Source organism: Marmota flaviventris, chromosome 4 (genome assembly GCF_047511675.1).
Source record: "Marmota flaviventris isolate mMarFla1 chromosome 4, mMarFla1.hap1, whole genome shotgun sequence".
Classification (NCBI taxonomy): Eukaryota; Metazoa; Chordata; class Mammalia; order Rodentia; family Sciuridae; genus Marmota; species Marmota flaviventris.
In genome coordinates, this window is record NC_092501.1 from 37,905,796 (window position 1) to 37,931,246 (window position 25,451).

At 35.9% G+C, this 25,451-nt stretch overlaps 1 protein-coding gene across 3 annotated transcripts in view; it reads right to left on the reverse strand.

The window, feature by feature from the left end:
- Bmpr1a (bone morphogenetic protein receptor type 1A) overlaps window positions 1-25,451 on the reverse strand; it is a 129,699-nt gene that overhangs the window by 31,244 nt on the left and 73,004 nt on the right. For all 3 annotated transcript variants that reach the window (XM_071611119.1, XM_027939950.3, XM_071611118.1), the window contains one exon: window positions 7,503-7,720. In XM_071611119.1, coding sequence (XP_071467220.1) covers window positions 7,503-7,569 — 67 coding nt within the window. In that variant the 5' untranslated portion in view covers window positions 7,570-7,720. The remainder of the gene's footprint in view (window positions 1-7,502; window positions 7,721-25,451) is intronic.

Below are 25,451 nucleotides of genomic sequence, written 5' to 3' on the forward strand. Positions count from 1 at the left end.
GTATGTGTCTTTCTCTGTGAGCGCCTTGGATGAAACTCTGGACCTTATGCATGCAAAGCAGGTTATCTACCACTGAGCTACTCCCCTACCCTCCAACTCCATGTTTCTTTTAATCTTCAAATTCTTTCTTTCCTTGAAGAAACTGGATTGTTTGTCCTATAGAATATACCAGAATTTAGATTTTCTATCTGTATCCTTCTTGCCCATAAAATAGGTTTCTGCATGTGGTAGTTAGATCAAGAGCCATGCTATCCAGTATAATAGCCACTAGCCACACATGGCTCCTAAGTACCTGAAATATGGCTACTTGGTAAGTTGTGGAAAAGAGGGACACAAATATCTGCTTATCTCTATTTTCAAGACCTAGATTCATTACTTCAATGGGGATAGTTAAAAAAAAAAAAAAAAAAAGAGTAGCCCGTCATTTCTTCTTACTTATGACCTATAATACCTGTATAATGAAAAGTTTTCCCTCATTTACTAACCTGGGTACAAGCTGTACAGTTCCTATAAGAAAGGCATGATTAGTGCTTGATTTGTCCCTCTATCAGTTTTCAAAGTTAATAAATTTATTAGCATCCTTCAACAGTAACCAGTTGGTTTTGTTTGTTGTTGTTGTTGTTTTAAGTGTCATTATAAAACCATAGATTTAAACCACTGCAGTTACTATCCTTACTAATGCTCATTGTTCCATCTCTGGCCAATTCAAACTGGTCCCCATATCCTCTGAGGTTTCTGTTGGCCAAGATCTTCTAAAATCACCTCATATTTCCCTGACAGACTTAAAATAAACAATTTCTCCAAGGACTCCTAGATCTTTCCAGTGGAAAAAGATAATCAGAGACCATACTCTTGTTGTTACAGATATTTGTTGCTATTAGGTTGTCAATCACTCTAAAAATAACTGGCTAAAAAAAGAATTCTACAACACCCCCACCCCTGCCCCCACAAACTGCATTCATTTATTAGGTGAAAAATGTCTGAAGTAATTACAATTTTAAGTCCTGTTGACTACAACGGTAAACAAAACCAAAGTCCCTTTTCCATTAGAGTTCATAGTCTTAGATGGAAAATGAGAATAAAAACCAAGATAATAATTAGTACTATTTTAATATTTATTCATAGAAAATGCTATGACACCAAATAAAGTGGACTCACTTTCTAGCATGAGAAAAGAAAAGAGTGATTCAGAATAAGATCATTAAATCAAGGGCCAAGAGAAGAGGTAAGGCAAAGGTAAATGGTTAAGAAGTCAGGAAGTCTCAGAATACCACATCTAGGCAAGATTTAACTGTATTTAATGCAAAGACACAAGATGCAAATGGTGGAAGTACATTGTCAAAGATATCCCAATGGTCAGCTGACTTAGGCTGTGAGTTTTCTATCTGTAAGGCACTTTCTAGCAACTAGATCTCCAAGTTGCAAGAAACTTGGCTGCCAAAGCTATTAACAAGAAACAGGCTGCCAAAGCTACTCACTCTTCATAAAGACCATCCTTCACTAAGTACATCTTAGATATGGCCATGAAGGCAGGAACACTAGTGAAGGAAGACCAGAGACAAGGAAAATTTTCCCAGAAACAAAATCGGAGGTTGTCAGATAGCCTAACAATCATCCTCCATCTATGTACTAGGGAACAATGATTACTTTAGTTGTTTCCAAATTTTCCTTCCTTTGGAAGTTCATCTAGTATTTAAACCTACTTTTCTTCATCAATGCATACTAAGTACATTGCACATAAATAATTTTTTTTTCAGTCTCACGTTGCTGCACCATGAACAGCACACCTGGATCTGAAGAATTACTGTCCAGAAGTCCTGGGTTAGTGTCTGAGTGCACTAAGTGGGCTAAACTCTGGAGCATATATCCTGTTGAGGAGGAATTAAGCATTTCATATGAACATAAGCATTTTTTAGTATGTGCTATAAAGCTACGTATGACAATAGACAAATCTAGTGCCCTGAAACGTATCTGTAAGTTATTCTTCTCCCTTCTTTTTAAAAATTTGTTCTAATTAGTTATACATGATGGTAGAGTGCATTTTGACACATCATATATAAATGGAGTATAACTTCTCATTCTTGTGGTTGTACAAGATGTAGAATTACATAGGTCATGTAATCATATAGGTACATACAGTAATAATGTCCAATTCGTTCTACTATCATTCCTACCCCATACTCCCTCCTTTCCTCCCCTGCCCTCTTCCAAAGTACCTCTATACTTCTCTAGCACCTCCCCCCATTGTAAATTAGCATCTGCATATCAGAGAAAAAATTCAGCCTTTGGCTGTTTGGGATTGGCTTATTTCACTTACTATGATATTCTCCAGTTCCATCCACTTAGTGGCAAAGGCTATAATTTTATTCTTCCTTAAGGCTGAGTAATATTCCACTGTGTGTATATACCAGAGTTTCTTTATCCATTCACCTACTGAAGGGCACCTAGGTTGGTTCTATAGCTTAGCTATTGTGAATTGAGCAGCTATAAACATTGATGTGGCTGTGTCACTATAGTATGCCAATTTTAAGTTCTTTGGGTATAAACTGAGGATCAGGATAACTGGGTCACATGGTGGCTTCATTCCAGGTGTTCTGAGGAATCTCCATACTGCTTTCCAGAGTGGTTGCACCAATTTGCCGTCCTACCAGTAATGTATGAGTTACCTTTTTTCCCACATCCTCACCAACATTTATTGTTGCCTGAATTCTTGAAGACTACCATTCTGACTAGAGTGAGATGAAATCTTAAGTTTTGATTTTCATTTCTCTAATTGCTAGAGATGTTGAACATTTTTTCATATATTTGTTGATCAATTGTATTTCTTCTTCTGAAGTGTCTGTTCATTTCCTTACTCTATTTGTTGACTGGGTCATTTGGGTTTTGGTGATGTTGAGGGGTGTGTGGTGCTGGGGACTGAATCCAGGGCCTTCTGCATGCAAGGCAAACATACTACCAACTGAGCTACATCCCCAGCCTTTTGAGTTCTTTATATACCCTGGAGATTAATGTTCTGAGATGGATGTGGTAAATATTTTCCCCCATTCTGTAGGCTTTCTTCACATTATTGATTGTTTTCTTTGCTGTGAAGAAGCTATTTAGTTTGATTCCCTCCTATTTACTGATTTTTGATTTTACTTCTTGCACTTTAGGAGTCTTGTTAAGGAAGTTATTTCCTAAGCTGACATGGTGAAGATCTGGGCCTACTTTTTCTTCAATTAGGTGCAGAGTCTCTGTTCTAGTGCCCAAGTCCTTGATCAACTTTGAGTTGAGTTTTGTGCAGGGTGAGAGACAGGGGTTTAATTTCATTTTGCTACCTACGGATTTCCAGTTTTCCCAGCACCATTTGTTGTCGAGGCTATCTTTTTCTCCAATGTATGTTTTTGGCACGTTTATCTAGTATGAATAACTGTATTTATATGGGTTTGTCTGTCTTTTATTCTGTACCACTGGTCTAAGTACCATGCCATTTTTGTTACTATGGCTCTGGTATTATGATGCCTCCTTCACTTCTTTACTAAGAATTGCTTTGCTATTCTGGGTCTCATATTTTTCCAAATGAATTTTATTATTGTTTTTCCTATTTCTGTGAAGAATGTAATTGGGATTTTTTTTTTAAGAGAGAGAGAGAGAGAGAGAGAGAGAATTTTTTTTTTTTAAGTTGTCGGCGGACACAACATCTTTGTTTGTATGTGGTGCTGAGGATCGAACCCAGGCCACACGCATGCCAGGCGAGCGCGCTACTGCTTGAGCCACATCCCCAGCCCCCTGTAATTAGGATTTTAATAGGAATTGCACAAAATGCTTTTGGTAGTATGGCCATTTTGACAGTGTTAATTCTGCCTATCCAAGAGCGTGGGAGATCTTTCTATCTTCTAAGGTCTTCTTCAATTTCTTTCTTTAGTATTCTGTAGTTTTCATTGTAGAGGGTTTTTTTTTTTTCCCCACCTCTTTTGTTGAAATGATGCCTGAATTTTTTATTTATTTTTATTTGTTTAGGCTATTGTGAATGGGGTAGTTTTCCTAATTTCTCTTTTAGAGGATTCATCATTGATATATAGCAACACATTTGATTTATGGGTGTTAATTTTATGTCCTGTTACTTTGCTGAAATGATATTAGTTTCAGAAGTTTTCTGGTGGAATTTTTTGGATCTTCTATAAATATAGAATCATGTCACTGGCAAACAGTGGTAGTTTGAGTTCTTCTTTTTCTACTCATGTCCCTTTAATTTCCTTCTTCTGGCTAGAGTTTCCAAGATGATGAATAAAGTGGTGAAAGGGGCATCCTCGTCTTATACCAGTTCTTGGAATGTTTTCAATTTTTTGCATTTAGAATAATGTTGGCCTTGGGTTTAGCATGGCTATTTTTCTCCCTTTTATTTTATTAGCAAGATGTGCCGCTCACACAACCCACTTTTTTAAAAAATATTTTGTTTAGTTGTAAATGGACACACAATACCCTATTATGTTTATTTATTTTTATGTGATGCTGAGAATTGAACCAGTGCCTCACATGTGCAAGGCAAGCGCTCTATCACTGAGCCACAATTCCAGCCCCGCAACCCATTTTTTGATTGAAATGTCTGCCTCTTCCTACATGTAATTCAAGGAATCATAGCTCTCCCCTCAGCATCAATAACTGTTGGTTTAATCCAACAATTTCAGTTCTATTCCCCTTGCCAGTTTTTTGTTTATACCAGAGTATGTAATTAATTCTAATCACCTAGATTAGAAAATAGTTTTTTGAGGGAGAGGAATTCCTGGGAAACGATTTCTTTACTACTTTAAGCAAAAGGAAGGGGGCTGGGGTTGTGGCTCAGTGGTAGAGCACTTGCCGAGCACATGTGAGCCACTGGGTTCAATCCTCAGCACCACGTGAAAAATAGAGGCATTCTATCCAACTATAACTAAAAATATTTTTAAAAAGAAAGACAGACACAGGAAAGGATACCTATCCCTCTTCTTTCAATAAACACCAGTCAACTCTAACTTGCCACGTCTGAATGTGATACCTGTTCCTCAGATGCTACACTGTGGCTGTCAAATAAGTTAACCCATGGCTAAACTGAGATGTGGTAGATGGTACAAGTGAAATGGGAATTAAACTTGGCTCTTGATGAGCCACAGAATTAGCTAAAGGCAATCCACCTATCTCCAAACTTCTTCATGTATGATAATACATTTTCCCCTTTTTTCTAACTAACCAAACTGATTTTGCTCAGTGGGTGAGGGGAGACAGTGTGTCCAGCCTAAGGTAACAAATATAGATTAACCTAAGCTAACTGTAATAATCCTGTTAACCTTGTTTTCTAATATTCCTTGAAATTCGGAAAGATCAACCATCTTAGTTTGAGATAAAATCTATTGGCAGGGGGTATTTTGACTTTCCTGATATTACAAGTCCCACACTAAAATAGGAGCTGACTCTTTCCCCAGTTTTCTGCCTCAAATGTAGATAACAGCAGCCATTTTCTGGCCATGAAGGAAATGCCAAGAAAATTACAGAGATGGCAACCTCAACTCTACTCAATTATTGACCAAACACCAGCAAATACCTATCACCTATCTTTTTTTTTTTCCTGTCACCTATCTTAAATATAAATCCTTACTTATTTATGTCACTGTTAGTTGGGTAATCAATTACTGAACACTAAAATTCATTTCTAACATTTCTGATCAAGTCCAAATATATAAGTAAATAAATGCCTCAGGTATTTATCAGCTGACTCATTTTTCTATTAAAATACAAACAACTATGAATGGAAAACACTTAAATACATATCATAACATCTGATGCTCAAAACATCCTATTTCTATCTAGGATAAGTATTATTATTTCTATTTTATCACAAGGAAATGAAGGTACAGAGAAATTTACTTTCCTCAGACACAATTCAAGATAAAGCCAGAGCTAAAGTCACAGTTTATCAATGAATCTTGTAATCCTTCATAGTTTTCTCTAAGAAGTAACATTTTTTTCTACATTGGTTCTAATTTTTTTTTCAAGAGCAATTTTTTTTGTACATGTTATCATGTGAAACAACTATCAAGGTAATTTTCAGAAAGAAAATAGTATAAATTTTGTTCTTTATCAGAGAAATGTAACCCCCCCCCCCATCCCAAGCTCTTTCTCTTGGTAGTAATGTTTGAACAAACCTAGGAGTGCTCTAAAATTGAGCTACACCCCCAGTCCTTATTTTTTATTTTGAGACAGGGCCTTGCTAAGTTATCCAGGCCAGCTTCCCAAGTAGCAGGGGATTACAGGTGTGTACATGGCGTCCATCTAGAAACGTGATTTTTTGCTTATATCTGATAACTAATTAGCAAGTTACTCCACCCAATAATTTTACTTTAGAATTAACTTGAATTGGGATGTAGAATGAGAATTTTATACCTTTTGCCAATATGTGAGCTAAGTAGATTTAAAACTCTTTATAACAAAGTGGAATTTACCTTAGAAGTGAGGCAGTAAATATTAATGATACTATTAATTTGACTCCTTCTCTTTACAACTATGATAGCTTTGGTTGATATCAATCAACAAGGCATATATAACAGATATTCAAATAAAGGTGCTGTATCAAAGTGGCTTTTGCAAGAGGGCTCTATATTCTTAGCATGGTAATAATAAGGTTACTCTATTATACCTAAGGCAAAATACAAAGAAGTACAGATTTCATTTTGTGCTTTAAAACAAAAATATAAAAAGCTTTATGCTGTTAACAATGCTTCTTCTTGTGGGTAGATATTAATCCATGTCCTTGAACAAACATTATGAAAGAGCAATCTGTGAAGTCAAAACCTTAAGAAAATAAAGATGTCAATAAGTTCTATCTAAAATCCTTTTGTAAAGCAGTACTATCTCTTCAGTTTAAAATATTACCCTAATTAAAGCATTCAGGAAAAAAACTCTTGTGCAAATATAGTCTATTTAATCCTAAATCGTCATAATAACTTCCGATTTGGGAATTCTAAGCTATGAGCACACAGAAGTAAAATTACAACACTGGTCATAAATAAAGTTTCAAGACTCTATGAAGAAATTTTAGTATTTAGCATAGGCAAATGACATTTATATTTCTGAAGATTTTTAGTGACAATAAAATAAATTTTTAATTATTATTTACATTTATTCCTTATTGTATTTTAAGGGAGATAAGGTTTTGAACAGTCTTGATTATCTATCACCCTGTGTTTTAGATTCTAAGTTACATGCTTCATATACTTTATCTCATTAAATACTCATAAGACTTAATATTGTATATCATAATGCCTTATACGGACAAGAAAATAGGTTGAGAAAGGCTGAGATTTTAAAATATCTGGACAGCCTTCTATCATAATCAAGCTCAAAAAAATTATTTGGTGTGTTTGTTCTTTGCCTTTTTACTTAAAAACTATGCTAGTATGATGGGCTTAGCTGATCAGAAAGGGACATGGGCTGAGAGAACAGATGAAAGAATTAAGTGCTTTTTAAGTCAGAAATAAAGATCAATTTACCTTGAACATGAGAAATGATGAACAGATAGGTTCCCAATAATCTAATGTAAATATATAGTCGAGTCATTGTTCAATTTTAATGTTTTCTGTTATACTGTCACCTTGAATAACCGGTCCTATTATTTCGCTAACGCAAAAGCCTTTACTCAATGAGATTTCTTGTAGAAGGCCACAACCACTTGACAATGACTCCACCTCTTATTGCTTTTTCCTCACTCCTGAAAGACAAAAAATATTAACAAGGCAATGAATATAACTGAATTTTGAAAAGTTTTCAAAAACTAAGAGAGGAAAACAAATATCCAAACATACTTTTAAATGATAAAATACATTTTAAAAGGTCAACACTATCCATATTTTAAAAAACACAGGCACAGGGCTGGGGTTGTAGCTCAGCAGTAGAGCACTCACCTAGCGCGTGTGAGACTCTAGGTTCAATCCTCAGCACCATATAAAAAAATAAACAAGTGAAATAAAATTTTTTAAAACTAAAAAATAATATTAAAAAAATACAGGCACACACACAAAAAAACAAAGCACTATAATTCCATGCTTAAATAACTTAGCAACAGTTTGCAATTTCTCCTGACCACAGATCAGCCATATGTAAAACAAGAGAAATACATTAATTTCAAAAGGTGGAGCAGTGTCATACACCTGCAGTCCAGTCATTTGGGATGCTGAAGCAGGAGGACTGCTTGAGTTCAAGAGTTTGAGGCATATCTGAACAATATAGCAAGATTCCAGCTCTAAAGAAAATGAAAAAAACCTTAACAGTCTATTCTGGCTACTCCAAAGTAATTAAGTTATTTTATTACTACCAAGAAAATTCCTAAATATATTAAGAATAAAACAGAAAATGTTAAAAAGTATAAGATATTCATTAATACTCATTCAAATCCTGTGGAAACAATAAAAAACACTTTGAATCTTTCTATTAATTTATTCCATATAGAAAAGAAAGACTGTCTAGAAAATTACACATAATTAAATAAGCAGCATGCATCATTATGAAAGCAAAAACAAATACATCTTAAATCATTTTCCTAAAAAACACTGCAAATCTGACTTGATTAGGATAAAAGTGAGCTTTTACTAGGGAAAAGCTAAGATAACCTTTCTGGTTAAGGTCTGGCTATTATTATTATACACAGTGAACTCTTACAGACCTTAAAATAAAATAATTAAATAGAACAGGGGGCTGGGGCTGTAGCTCAGTGGTAGAGTGCTTGCCTAGGGTTCAATCTTTAGCATAAAAGTATTATGAAAAAATGGCTAGTCTACATCATGATAAATACAATTCTAGTTTTGGAGCATTATATTGGTTCAGACAGTTTGAGCCCTATGTGCTACCACATTTAAAAGATGGCACTTTTCTCTCCCTCTCTTCTATCACCATGCCAAAAAACTCTGGCCTCATTTTTGCCTCCCACTCTTCCATACTTCCACTTACTTATTCATCCATTCACTTATTCACTAACATCTGCTACATACATAGTACAGACCAATGTAAGGTACTAGAAATACAAATATGAGTATGTCAGTTTCTGCTTCAAGGAGCTCATAGTCCTGGGCAGGACACTGATTGCTATGACTTGTTACATCTTTAAGTGTCACTGTGCCTTCACCAGTTTATTTAAAGCCAATATGTAACTCTGGTTCACTAGAGCTAGTAAAACATCCTACAGAGCAGTCTATGAGAGTCTCATGTACTTGCTACACAGTCCCTTTTAGAGAAAAGGATCTGTGTGCAATTCATTCCACATAAATGTCTCTGACCCTCCATACTGCTTTCCAGAGTGGTTGCACCAATTTGCAGTCCCACCAGCAATTTTTGAGTATATCCTCACCAACATCTATTGTTGCTTGTATTCTTGATGAGTTCCATTCTGACTAGAGTGAGATGAAATCTTAATTCTGATTTTCATTTCTCTAATTGCTAAAGATGTTGAACATTTTTTCATATGCCCTGACATAATTTCAAATCCTGGATCTGCCTTAAGTAACTAACATAACCTCTCTAATGGGTTTCCTCATCTTTATAACTAAAATGATACTAGGACACAGTTATTTTAAGAATTGAATGAGATAATGGCTTATACATATTCACCACTACGTGTCAAAACCATTATAAATGCTTTGCAAATATCAACTTATAGAATTATCATGACTATCTTATAAGAAAGGTACAATTATTATTTTAACTTTACAGATGAAGAACAGTCAAGTAGATTTTGAGGAATTTACAAAGATCACACAGGCAGGATTAAAATTCAAGAGATCAGATTACTCATTCTACACATTAAGTGTTACCCTGTATTGGCACTGCTCTGTTGGATATTTAATGTATGTAATGTAAAATATACATTATAAAGAATTTAAGATTATGTGGAACAGAGCAGGTAACTCAATAAAAGTTCCTTCCTCTCATATGTATTAGTGACATACTTGCCAACCTACTACAAGCATATACCTGTACTATCCATGTCAATTCCATCTTTGAGAATAAAACACCTGTGATAACTTGTATGGAGAACAGCCATCAAATCTTAGCCAACTATAAGTTCAATACATCTGCACTTACAACTGCTAAGACATGAATGCAATCCTACACCAAGCATCTGTAGAAACATACTGTTAAAGTCAATGATAGTAATCACCTTATTTTATTCTATCTGATTAGCCTCTAAAGAAAAGAATGACAAAGGATACAGAAACTACTCGTTTGAAATACAACTGAAAGAATCAAGAGTCCTTACAGAGTATAAAAGGAACAAAGTTTGCACACACCTTCATCAAGGCCACAAGGAACATGATAGAAAGGGAGATTAGACTAATTAAATCATTGATTAGAGTATTTCCAATACTAATGTCCTTTGTAAACAGAGTTCTTGCCATTGAATATTTAGTTACACATGACAGTATAATGGATTTTGACACATCATACATAAATGGAATATAACTTCTCATTCTTCTGGTTGTACATGATGTAGAGTTACACAGGTCATGTAATCATATATGCTCGATTCATTCTACTATCATTCCTACCCCCATAGTCCCTTCCTTCCCTCCTTTCACTCCCCTCTGTTTAGTCCAAAATACCACTATTCTGCCCACCCCTCATTGTGAATTAGCATCCTTATATCAGAGAAAACATTCAGCCTTTGGTTTTTGGGGATTGGCTTCTTTCACTTAGCATGATATTCTCCAGTTTCATCCATTTAGTGGCAAATGCCATAATTTAATTCTTCTTTAAGGCGAGTATATTCCATTGTGTATATACACCAGAGTTTCTTTATCTATTCACCTGTTAAAAGGGCACCTAGGTTGGTTCTATAACTTAGCTACTGTAAATTGAGCAGCTATAAACATTGATGTGGCTGTGTTATTGTAGTATACCGATTTTAAGTCCTTTGGGTATAAACTGAGGAGTGGGATAACTGGGTCAATTGGTGGTTTCATTCTGAGGAATCTCCATACTGCTTTCCAGAGTGGTTGCACCAATTTGCAGTCCCACCAGCAATGTGTGAGTATATCCTCACCAACATTTATTGTTGCTTGTATTCTTGATGATTTCCATTCTGACTAGAGTGAAATGAAATCTTAGTTCTGATTTTCATTTCTCTAATTGTTAGAGATGTTGAACATTTTTTCATATATTTGTTGATCAATTCTGTGAAGTGTCTATTCAGTTCCTTAGCCTACTTATTGATTGGGTCATTTGGGGGTTTTGTTGGTGTTAAGTTTTTTGAGTTTTTTATATATCCTGGAGATTAATACTCTATCTGAGGTGCATGTGGTAAAGATTTTTCTCCCATTCACTATTGTCATTGAATATTAATTTACTACCTAATTATTAAGTCCCTGTTTTATGCAAGATTCTATATTAAATATCAAGAATATAGTGATGACAGCAAAACTGAGAAGTCTGCATAAATTTCATAGTCATTAAGCAAGTTAATAAAGACATTCTGAATAGAACAAGAAAACTCAAACAAAATGTACTCATAATTTGGGGTAAGTGCCAAAAAAAAAAAAAAAAAACTGTCAATCCTAGAGGGTCCTGGTCTAGTCTTGATGAAAGGGCCAGTGGAAGCAATGCTAAGAAATAACATTTAAGTTGCCATCTGAAGAATGAAAAGTTAGCCAAGTGAAGAATTGGAAATAAGGGGATTCTGGGCACAGAGAACAGCCTGTGGAGGAAAGATCTTGGGACAAAGAAAAGCAAAGAGAAAACAATTTTCCTGAAAGATTGAGAATAAGGTATATTGTAGTAAGAGATGAAGTGGAAGAAACAGAAAAGACAAGGACAGGTCAAGAGCCTAATGAAAGGTTTGAGATTTGAACATAAGTGGGACAGGAGACAACCATCTGATTTCTATGTAATGAAATCAATAAAGAGGGTACAAGTAAATGAAAAAGATCAGTAAGAATACTGTAGAAATTTGAGAGTAACAATAGTGGTTAGGATTAGGGTAGTGGTAGTACAGAAGATGAACTCACAAAAACTTCAAAAACAGACTTGATAGTGCTTGGTAATGGATTAGATGTGGGGGTCAAGAAGAGTAAGGGGTCAAGAATATCTCCACGTTTCTGGCATGAGTAATTACTGAAATGAGAATAAATGGATTCTGAAAGGAGTGAAGCAAAGAAATCAAGGGCTCAGACGTAGACATCAGCAATTACCCAAAGGCAATGTCTAATGGGCATTTGGTTATGAAGTTTAAAAGGGGCTGAAGATGCAAACCCATTATCTTAATAACATAGAGAGAGATATTCAAACCTGAGGCTCTGGATTAGATGGCTTCTAAGAGAAGGCCCAAAACTTCATTCATTTTAAAATTCCATTAATAAAGGCTTTAATATCACATATATTTATTTTTTATTTTTTTAATTTTGTGTGTGTGTGGTGCTGGGGATTGAACCCAGGGCCTTGTGCATGCAAAGCAAGCACTCTACCAACTGAGCTATATCCCCAGCTTTAATATCACATATATTTATGACATTTACTGATTAAAAATAAATTTGTGGTTGTGAACCATCATGTACAAAAGTAATGTAGTATATATTACAACAGCTACAATATAAACTACCATTTGAGTGACACTTAAAAATATATATGTCAAAAAGAATATTGTGAACCTGCTATGACTAGTGCATATCTGTAATCCTGACACTGAGGAGGCTGAAGCAGAAAGATCCCAAGTTTGAGGCCAGCCTCAGCAATTTAGCAAGACCCTGTCTCAAAATAAAAATTAAAAATGGCTAGGGATATAGCTCAGTGGTAGTTAAAACTCCCCTGGGTTCAACCCCAATACTCATTTTTAAAAAAGGAAAAGAAAGAAAGAATATAGTGGTGGTGATCTATAATATGTCCATAAATGTTTTGACTCGCCCTTCAAAAAGGTAGAGCCTAATTTTCTCCCTTGAATATAGATTAGACTTAGTAACTTGCTTCTAACAAATAAAATAAGATGGAAACAACACAGTAAGGTCATAAAGGAGTACTTCAGTTTCTGTCTTGCTCTCTTCACTCACTTGAGAGAAGCCAGCTGCCATGTCATAAGGACACTCAAGCAAGTCATATAGGGAGATTCATGTGGTAAATGAGGTCTCCCACCAACAGCCATGGGATCCTCCAGCACCAGGGGAGTTTTCAGGTGACTACAGCTTTACTGATACCTATCCTACAATTTCATGATGATCCTAAGCTACTGCCACCCTGCCCCTGGTGGGTTCTTTATTTTCTACCCACTTTGCTTTATTGGTTCATTATCTCTGATACATTCTTGATGTTCAAAAAACATATATGATAATATATGTTGGTTGCTTTAAGCTGCTGTTTAGGAGGTAATGTGTTTGACATCATAAGGTAATATTAGCATTATGAAAAATTTGCCAAAATAATATAAGCCCAATCACTATAAGTTATTGCAGAGTCAACTAAGACAAAAGTCTGAAAAGGAAAATCAGAGTAGGGATAATAAAACAAGTATAAGCAAGTCAAAATATCCAGAGAACTAACTGGACTAATGTGGATAGTGTAACTGATTTCTTTCAAGAAATTGATAACCAAAAACCCAAAAGCATGGGTTTTGTTTTTTGTTTGTTTGTTTTGGTAGCAGGAGGTGCTTACCATGGAGCCAGACCTCCAGCCCTTTTTATTTTTTATTTTGAGACAGGGTCTCACACTAAGTTGCTTAGGCCAAAAAGTAATTCCATTTTGAAAATTCACCCAGGCATGAATTTCCCATTAGGCCCGCCCCAAGAGTTCCTAACTATAGAAACCACAACAAAGATTTCAAGTAACAATGACAGGACCAGACTGGTTATTTGGGGGATGGTGGGGGTGGGGATGGCAGTACCAGGGACTGAACTCAGGGGCACTGGATTACTAAGACACATCCCCAGCCCTATTTTGTATTTTATTTAAAGACAGAGTTTGAGAATTGCTTAGCGCCTTGCTTTTGCTGAGGCTGGCTTTGAACTTGTGATCCTTCTGCCCCAGCCTCCAGAGCCACTGGAATTACAGGCGTGTGCCATGCACCCAGCAGATAGGTTGTTTTTTAACTACTCCATTGTACGTGACTCTACAGTTAAGAAGTTTTTACAGCAGCCTGCTGCGCCTTGCAGAAGGGCAATCTGGTAGATATTCTCTGTCAATAAACCTCTGCTTCAACTTAGAGCTGTGTCCCTCATGGATATTTACACCATCTACCCTAACACTTACGGCCTTGCTAAATTGCTGAGGCTGGCTTTGAACTTGGGATCCTCCTGCATCAGCCTCCTGAGCCGCTGGGATTATAGGCACGCATTACCACACTTAAAAGCCTGCTCTTTAAAATTATCTCAATAAGTCTTATTCTGGGGGAAAAATCTGCCCCTAGTTCTATATTATATATACACAGTGCTATATTTGTACCGTCAAACTATGGATTCCATTAAAATGACATCAGTTTTATGATCTAGGTAAAGGTACTTTTTATACAATATCCTGGGGAATAATTTTAAGAGAGTAAATATGATGTCAGTCTGCTTGGTTTCAAGTATCAGCTCTAGTATTTACTTGCTGTGTTACTTTGGAGAAGTTACTTAAGCTATGTAGTTTTGAGTTTCTTCAACCACAAAAATGGAAATAATATTACTAACCTAGATGAGTTAGTGCATTATATCTCAGTATTAAACATTCAAGGGCTGGTGTTGTGGCTTAATGGTAGAGTGCTTGCCTAGCATGTGTGAGGCACTGGGTTCGATTCTCTGCACCATATATCAAATCAATAAAATAAAGGTCCATCAACAATGAAAAAATATTTTTTAAAAATTCAATAAATAATAGATATCAGTTGTTATTATTATGATTACCATTCATGATATAGATACTGAGGACTCCCCCCCACCTTTAAAATTTTTAGTTGTAGATAAAAATAAATAAAAATACTGTGTATTTATGTGGTACTGAGGATAGAATCCAGGGCCTCACACATGTGAGGCAGGCACTTTACCAATGAGCTACAGCCCCAGCTCCAGGAATTCCCCTTTATTTGTCCCATTATATTAATCATCTTTTATCATAACATAGCAAAATATTAACCTAATATTTCAACCATTCTTTAAATTGAGTATTTGATCATTCTAACACTTAATAATGTTTTTAAATTCCTAGAATAATTAGTCAGAATTTTTATACTAACTTAAAAATAGCTGATCTTGATATGCCAAGAAGAAGGAGATGTGGACATTTAAAATGCTACATAATCAATACTGTAAAATGATGTTAGCATTTAGAAACTATTAAATGGTTAAACCTAATAGGCATCTAAATAAATTTACTTCACTGTAACCAGAGACTAGAGCAATTTCTTCTTTAGGAAAATAGTATGAAGACAAAATTACAATAAAATATAAATAATTTCTATGTAAATAAAAGTTTGGGCTGAGTATAGCTCAGTAGTATAGTTCTTGCTTATAGTGTGGTTTAGGTGCTGGGTTCAATCCCTAAAAAATATTTAAAAGAAAGAAAAAAGGATACTTTTTTAAAAAGCTTAACAAACACAGCAAGAAGGCAGAATAGTTTGATGAGAACTAGAGAGAAAAGAAAACCCAAAACAAAACAGAAAAAGGCTGACGTCAGCTTTTAAAAAAAAAAAAAACCAGACTAAAGTCATTCTTTCCTCTTCCCGTTAAGCCCCCAACCCGTAATTTTTACTTTCTGGTAGAAAGGTTTGGGAATTTCCAACAAGCTGGCCAGCTGCCAATTCCATAAAGCAGCAAGGAGAAAACTCCCCTTTCCAGGGGTCCCTCCCCCAGGCAGCTCCAGGCGCCGGGTCTGACAAGCTTTCTGAGAAGGACTAGGCTCACTGCAGACATTCTGGCTCCACAGCCATTGTTTGCATGGCTGCTCAGCTCCTTATCCAGAGCCTGGATTAGCATAAGAATATCGTCTTTTTCCCTTTACAAACAACTCATCCATTCCTTCTCCACTTTCTAACCTCCTCCTCATCAATCCGTACCCTAATACACACATGTACCCCTGAAGAAAAATATGTGGTTATTTCTATATCAATGTAAAAAGCAATCTCACTCAATTCTGAACATAAACCCTGAAGAAAATACCTTACTTGCTCAAAGAGTTGTAGGAGTGTATCTGTGGCAATACGCAGGAATCTTACAAACAAGCCTGCCTTGGAGTCCATGGTGTGACATCTGGCTGGGGGTGAGGCATTCATAAACAGGTCTTTCAGAAAGTCTGACAATAACAGCAAAGAGAATCAACCACATAACTAAATTCTGACCAACAATAGGGATGAGGAAGTTCTACTTCATAAAGTGACTTTTACTTGCAAGTCTCCTTTACCTCAAGATGCCAATTTCATTACCACCTGAAATTACTTTCTCACTGGACTTCACCTCTCCTGATGCTCAGTTACTCATACAAAATGAACAACCCCTATAACCTTTGTGTTTCTGCTTAATTGTCCCCTCCTCACTCAAAAGCCTCTTTTTTCCCAAGCCAAGATATTATTCCCTAATACAAGAATAAACCCTTTCAGGATCCGAGAGGCAAGACAAACTAGTGGGACATTAGACAGTTGACACATTTATGTCTTATAATCCTCACCAAGGGCTTCAATATTAGATTTACAAGGAATGCTTCTTGATTATTAAATTTTTTTAAAATAGGAACTAATGTATTTCCAAAACAGCATTCAATTTTGTACTGCAAAACCCCTAGTTTCTCCAAACCCAGTTTGTTTAACTGTATTAAACATTTAAAACAAACAAAAAACCTAACAAATAATTAGAACTAGACTATGCTACATACTAATCTGACGCATTTGTACTCAGGAAGAATTCTTATTGCATGACAACTTTTTTTGGTGGGGGGTATTGGGGAATAGACTCAGGAGCACTAGGTCACTGAGCCACATCCCCAATCCTATTTTTTATTTAGAGACAGGGTCTCACTGAGTTTCTTAGCACCTGGCTTTTGCTGAGGCTGGCTTTGAAATCCTCTTGCCTCAGCCTCCTGAGCCACTGGGATTACAGGCATGCGCCACCGCACCCGATGCATGCCAGCTGTTAATGTAAAAGGTCTGGGTATTATTCTCTCTCTTCTGCAGTAAGGACCAATAATTTAAAAACAAGTGAAGTATATCAGTAGTTGCACAAAGTCCTGGATGGAAAGAAGGTTTGGTCACTCCTCTAGGTGCATTATGGGCAATGGTAAACAATACTATCTGTGTTTCTGTACAATATCTGAATGGAAATGAAGTTAGTACAATATGGCAGTGAAGAGTCCAAGGTCTGATATAGGAAAAACCTAGGTCTTTTGTGTGGATTAAATGAGAGAAACTCATGTTGAGTATTTAATGGTAACTGCTTAATTATATTAGCACATCAAATTAATTTTGCATGTATTTTCCTTTTATATGACTCTTATATAAGTTAATAAAATCACTCCTACTTTTATTTTTAAAAGATAGGCTCCAGAGATAAATGGCCTGGTGAATTACCAGTCACCAGAAGTTCAAACTAACTAACACTAGGTCTTCTAATCCGAAGTACAGTGTATGGGGTGGCTAGGGTTCTAGCTCAGTGGTAGAGCACTTGCCTAGCATGTGTGAGGTACTGGATTCGATCCTCAGCACTACATTAAAAATAAGTAAATAAAATAAAGGTATAAAAAATGTTTGAAATTTTAAAAAGTACTAGTTTACTATGAGTAGGTACATCAAAAGGGAGACAGGGAGTTATTTTTTATTGAGCCATGCAAGATTTTATTTCATCTTTATAAACTAAGGAAAAAGTGAAGCTCTGCAAAATTAAGAAACTTGTCCTAGTTCACAACCAGTAAGTGGCAGGTTTGTTGCTGACAAAGCCCAAATTTTACTGCACACTGTAGCACACTAAAAAACTTCTTTTTTTTTTTTTAGAGAGAGAGAGAGAATTTTAATATATATATATATATATTTTTTTAGCTTTCGGCAGACACAACATTTTTGTTTGTATGTGGTGCTGAGGATCGAACCCGGGCCGCACACACGCATGCCAGGCGAGCACGCTACCGCTTGAGCCACATCCCCAGCCCCACACTAAAAAACCTGAAGGAAAATAGTGAGATAAAAAAATAGAAGGACTGTGTCCATTATTATACTATTGCTTTTCAGTTAACAACAACAACCCCCACCTCCTCTTGTATTTGTATGCTTGGCTTTGTGATGCTGAGTTGAAATAATGCTAACAATGTGTCTCTGTAACTGGCTCCCTGACAGGTTATGCCAACTGAAGAACTAGAGAAAGCTGAAGGAGGTAAGGAGGACTCCTTTCTTTCTGATTTGGGTTATTGTTCCCATTAGTCACCTAACCAATACCCTTCTCAACAGAAGGCAGTGGTTGGGTGAGTTCCCAGCTTCCTTCCACACTCCCAAACTGAGCCACACACAGCAGTCCTTTAGACCCAAGGGTTCCTACTTCTCAGGGTCTAAGTTCCAGCTCCACAACACCCTGCTCTGAGCTCCTTAATACCAGCGCTGGTGGATCCAGAGCTCCCTCTACAGAAGGCTGGGTCACAGGTGGACAGGAACACACTCTTTGCCAGCTTCAGGGATCTAAAACCTAAACTTCTTGGGGTGGATGTTAACTACTTCCCACCATTACTATTTCTGTTTAATCCCAGTGTTCCCTTAGCTTTTCTAATTCTCTAAATCCCATGTAATACACTCCCTGTATCAAATTCTGTTGTTAAACTAATCATTGTGGCTTCAGCTTTCCTGACTGGACCTTGACTGGCACAAATAATTTCAGATACTAGATCTGGTAGAATAAGACTGAAACACACACACACACACACACACACACACACACACACACACACACCATGAACATACTTTCATACAGACTTGTTTCACCAAAGAGAAACAATAATAGTCTAATATCCTTACAAAGTGAGTTTAATGTATATTCAAAGTGTATCAAAAGTATTTTGACTTTAGGAATTCTTCCAGACATTTCATTTTTTCTAACCTCAAGTAAGTTTAACCTATTCAAGTTAAAATGCAAGAAACTTGTTCAAGATTGGTTAGACTTTCTAAACTATGTGAACCAGGTCAAAATGGAAAGAGTACCAAAATTTGCCTATTAAAATAGATTTCTCTTTTTATTAAGTAACACTACATTTAATTGAAGGATCAATATGTCTTTGTAGTTAAAAAAATTAAATGCTAAATCAATTTTTAAGGGAAATATATCTAATTTCTAGAACTACGAATAAAAATCAACGCAGAACATTCAAAATAACATAAAAAACAAACCCATATTTCACTCAGGAAAGCAAATCAAAGTATATCAGTATTTATGCCCTCAACTTGAAGGAACAAGTTGGTACCACTTCCTAAGAGGATCTAGAAATATACAAATGGCTCTTGTCGGGATAATGTCTAGGATATGACAGGACATAGACTGACCAGTGACCAAGGTGGAAATCGTAATGCAGGGATAACCACTCAAAACAAAGAACTGTCTCAAACTAACATCAACAGTGCCCTCCTTGTTGAAATATACTAATTATTGACTGGTATAAAGCAACTATCATTATTTCACAATTCCCTAAAGGTTCCTTTGCAGTTCCAGATGTTCAAGTGGCAATAGTTTCAGCCTCTAAGAAAAGTTATTTTTATAAAACTAATGTCTATACACAATTTTATTTTTATTTTGTTCTTACCTGACCACTTTAAAAAGGAATTGTTCTTTTTGTGTTAACCAGTGCTTGTAGAATGAAAAAGTGATTTTTAAAAATCAATAAATCTCTTTCTACTTTTTTCTATGACTTTTTAAAAATTCAGAGTACATCCTTCCCCTAAGCTCCAAGAATAGAGGCTCTGTTCTAGGCTAAGCCAATACACATATTCTGCCTTCCATGCCACAAGGAAAAGTTCAGGGTTGAACTGGTCTAATACAGTCTCAGGACTCTGGCTGGGGGTACAGGGACAAAGTCACTCTTTCATATTGAATATGAATAAGGAAACAGCAGTCTCAGAAGCTGCTGGCAACTAGGTTGGGACCAGAAGGGAAATCAGAAGGCAGTGCCAGGAAATTGAAAGAAACTACATCTTTGGAGACATGGATGAGCAGCTCAAGCAGTCTTATGGTAAAGTCTGAATTACTTAGGGACTTTTTAGCTAAGAGCCATTTTTTAGGTCTTAGCGTCCGTTTTTCTGTGACAATCAAAAACATACAACTGATATGAAAAATAAAGGGAAAGGCACACTTCAGTGTTCTATCTTTGATTAGCATAAAATTAACAATTCTGACCAAAGTAAAAAAAAAAAAAAATTGATGACACATATGTTATAAGAAAGAACAAATTATTTTAAAGATGACTCAAACACTATAAAAAGCAACTTAAACTAGCACATGCCTATAATCCAAGTGATTTAGGAGGCCAAGGCACAAGTATTCTGAGTTCGAGGCCAGCCTGGTGAGACCCTGTCTCAAAATAAAAAGTAGAAAGGGCTGGGTATGTTACACAGTTACAGGACACCCCTGAATTTAATTCCCAATACCAAAATAAAAAAACAAACAAAAAAGTGACTTAACAATGTTATCAGCAGCTATATAAATGTTACTCCTGATATTTCCCATCTCAGTCCCCAAATTTGCTGGTCTCTTGGTCTTTCCCATCTGAGCTAATAGCTTCTTTACTCTTCTAATTCCTTAGGGCTAAATTCCCAATCATTCTTGACCACTGCTTCACATTGCAGTATAACCATATCCTATCTCTCATCAAATCCATTGGATCTGCCTTCAAAAAACATCCAGAACCCACAAGCTTCTCATTACCTCCACTGCTATCGGTGGTCCAAGCCTCTAAGATTCTTTGCCTCGATTATGGAATCAGCCTCCTAACTGGTTTCCCTGAATCTACCCTTGCCCTACCATACATTCTCAACACACAGAGCAATTCTTTTAAAAAGCACAATAAAATCACATCACACCTCTGTTCAAAACCCTCCAAAAGTGTCTGACTCACTCTAAGTAAAAATAAAGTCTACAAAGGTCCACATGACTCTACTTGCTCTATTCAACTGCAGTGGCCCACTCAATTCTTAAAGAAGGTCTATATAATTCCACTTCAGGACTAGTATATTTGCAGGGCCCTCTGCCTTTAACACTCCTTCCAGGACATCTGAAATAATCTGCTGCCTTCTCTCAGTTCTGAGTTTACTCAATCAAAATCTCTTTATGATTTACATTGTTTCCACTCACCCTATTTAATCTATAAGGGCATCCTCTTCACTGGCACTCCTGTCCTCCCTCCTTGAAATTTTTTTTTTTTTCTCTTTAGCATTTGGCTGTAATCTGTTATATCATTTACTCTTTGTTTATTGCCTGCCACCTGCTCCAGAATGGAGGATTCAGAAGGGCAGGGTTGTCTGTTTTATTCACTCTGGATCTGTAATACGTAGAACAGTGCTTGGCATACAATTGGTACGAAGTAAATATTTGCTTAGGGGATGACTTTAACAGGGCAGCAGGAATTAAAATGCTATACCCATTCCTTTTATTTTATATACAAATCAGACTTTTTACTAAAAGAGAGGGCAAGGGATAAACTCTCATTTTCTTAACACAACTGAAATGATACAAAAACCATACTACTTCCTTTTGCTCACTTCCAGTCCTAACTTGTGACAAAAGCCAGTGAGGAAAATCTTGTACTGTTTTCATACATAGCCTCAGGTTTGAAATATAAATTAAAAGGTCTTAAGAAAGGCTTGTAAATGTAAACATAATTTCCCAAAATCTACAATACTGCCTAAGGCAAACAATGTCTTAAGTCTTTTTACAGTACAACAGTTATACTAAGATAAATAATTATGGTAATAATCATGGGCAAAAAGAAAATATAGCCCTTTTTTTGTACAAATCATGTGGTCTGACAAAGGGAACGTCAAAGCACTATTTAAATTCAACTGTAACGTTTCAGTAAATAGATGTAAGGAAAGGTCCAAAGGTAATATGTATATGTAAACTGTAAATTTCCAACAGTCCTGAATAAGAGCACAGGGTGTTAAAATTATATCTTTAACAATTCTTTCCTGACAGACATGATCCACAAAACTACAGGAAACTAAAACCTCACAAATATTCAGCTAAAAAAGATTACAAATTCCTGCTGTATAAAAGTGAAGCCCATGAATTTTTTTCCTTGTGGATGAAACATCTATATTTTAACTTCTTACTGTGTCAGAATAATTGGTCAGGTTAAAATGTGCTGGTTTAGAGTATTTTCATTTAGAAGTTGTGTGGCATGGAATGGGCTTTACATGATTACTTGTCCTGTTTATCTTTTAGTATATTTAAGCTCAGGAACCTTTTTGATTTTTATTTCTGAGAGAACTAAATGTTCATGAACTTGTCTTTTTATTTTATTTAATATTTCTTTTTAGTTGTAGGTGGACACAATACCTTTATTTTATTATTTTTATTTTCATGTGGTGCCAGGAATTGAACTCAGTGTCTCACACATGCTAGGCAAGCGCTCTACCACTGAGCCACAATCCCAGTGCTCATCTTTTTATTTTAAAGAAAGGACTGTAAGTAGCACATAAGAGCACTGCTTTACATATTTTTAAACTTTCTATAGATGTATGAAAATATTGTTCTATATGTAAAATGCTATATTTTTTCATACATTGTGAGATATTTCCATAGTGTATATATATGAGCAGTTCTTTGTAATTTGTTTTCAATGTTATATAGTGTTTCATCATAATAGTTCACAACTGTACTTGCCCATTCTCCTATTGATGGACATATTAGCTTATTTCTAACATGTTGGTATTATAAACAATGCTGCAATAAATAAACTTGAATAAATGCTTTTGTAATTGGTGAGTACAGGGCAGACAAATCTGTAGGACAGATTCCCAGAAGTGGAATTCTGGGTCTAATGATAGTTTTGGTAGGTATCTTGATAAATTTTGGGGGGGGGGGGTTGATCTGGGGAGGTGTACTAGGATTGAACCCAGGAGAACTCTGCCACTGAGCTACATCCCAGCCCTTTTTACTTTTCACTTTGAAACAGGTTCTCCCTAAGTTGCTAGGGCTGGTCTTATATGTGCAAGCTTTCTGCCTCAGCCTCCAGAGGGATTATAGGTGTATGCCACTATACCAGGCAATTATTTCATTTTTTACCATACCTTATTGTACTTTCCAAATGCAAAACACTGATGTAAGCATAATTTTAACATACTCCTAAAGAACATGGGATAAACTTTAATAAATGGAAAGATATACTGCATTATATATATATATATATATATATATATATATATATATATATATATATATATATATAGAGTCTCAATATATCAGGTATGTCAATTGCTCCTAAGTTAATTATAAATTCAACAATACTTTTTGGGCTGAGGGTATAGCTCAGTTGGTAGAGTGCTTGCCTCATATGCACAAGGCCCTGGGTTCAATCTCCAGCACCCCCCCCCCAAAAAAAAAAAAAAATCAATAATGCTTTCTATCATCTAAGGAAGTTCCCTTCTGTTCTTAGTTTGCTAAATTAGAGTTTTTATCATGAATGGGAACTGAATTTCATCAGGTGGTTTTTCTCCATTTAGTGATATAATCACAAGGTTTTTCTTCTTCAATGTGTTAGATTCATTAATAACTGTCATTGAGAGCTATCTTAAAGAGTAAGTCATCTGTAGTGGGTTTTAAATATATCTACATATTCTTTCATACTCCTCTCTTCAAGTGGGGATGCAATGGTTTAGATGTGGTCTGCCCCACCAAAACTCAACATGTGAAATTATATTGAAATATGGAAGGATATTTAAGAAGTAATCATGCCATGGAGTTGAAGGGATTAACATAGTTCTTAAGAGACTGGCATGGTTTTTTTATTATTGGTACTGAGGATTGAACCCAGGGCACTTAATCACTGAGCTACATCCCTAGTCTTTTTATTTTGAGACACAATCTCACTAAATTGCTCAGGGAACTTGCCATCCTCTTGCCTCAACTTCCTGGGCCACTGGGATTATAGGCGTGCCCCATCACACCCTGGTTACTTATTGAGAAAGAGTTGTTATGAAGTGAGCCTGGCACCTTTTGGTCTTTCTCTCTTCACAGATATCTCTGTTTTGCATGCACCACTTCCCACCATAAGACCCTCCCCAGAAGCTGAGAAGATGCCAGTGCCTTCCCAGCCTTGTAAAACTGTAACCTAATGAGATACCCAGAATTGGAACCTCCCAGATAAGCGGTTCCAAGTTAGTGTTTCAAATTATTAAATTTTGAGATAAAATGTTATGCAACAATGATGATAATTTTAGTTTGTCATTGCTGTATAATAATTTGTTTGGTCTTTGCCCCTGGTTCCTGGGAGAGAACATCTAAATTCTTACAATTTCCTGGATAAAAGGAGTCTAGGATCATTCTTTAGTCTACAGCAACAAGATGGCTCAGTATGGAGGCTGGACACCAGAAAGACCACCATGCATTTAGGGAGTTGGGGCTTTGAGTCAGCCAGACTCGAAAGAAAGCAGAAAGCTAATAACTGAGTCACCTAACCATTTATTCATGTCTACACAAAAACCCTGTGGAAACTACAGGTCAGATAAGTTTCCTGATTGGTGAACCTATGTTCGATGTTCTGGCAGGGTAATAAGTCCTGATCTCAGGAAAAAGGGCATGGACTCCACATTTGGAATCCTCTCAGACTTATCCTGGCCCTGATCTGGATCTTTTATAATAACATTGTAATTATAATAACTTTACTGAGTTCTATGAGTCATCTTAGTGATTTATGTAACTTAAGGTTATTCATGGGAACCCTGGATTTGCAATCAGTCTGAAAGGCAAGTGGAGGACCAACAAACTTGTAACTGGCACCTGTAATGAGGACAATATTTTTATTTTTTAAATGAGGGCAGACTTATCGGAGACTGTGCCCTTAAACCTGTAAGGTCTGATACTAATTATGTCAGAACTGTATTACATTCAGTATTATACATATTATATATAACATTTAAATACACTACTGGATTTATTTTCCCAATGTTTTGTTAGATTTCACATAAGCAAGACTAAAACTTTTTATCCATATTATATGTCTGGATTTATTATCAAGATTATAATAGTCATATACACTAAACTAAGGAATATTCCTTATTTTGCTATTCTCCGAAATAGTCTATGTAAATCTTGACATCTCTGCTACCTGAATAGTTTGAAAGAACTCACACTTTTAATTACAAATTCAATTTCTCTAACAGTTATGATACCTAGGTTTACCACTTAGTCTAAGTTAATTTTATTAAGTCATAATTTATTTTCATTTAAGTTGTAAAATTTGTTAGCATAAAGTTATTCTAGGGAGAGATCCAACATGGCCACGGGCGCGGAGAGATCAAGTCTCTGACCTCTTCAGCT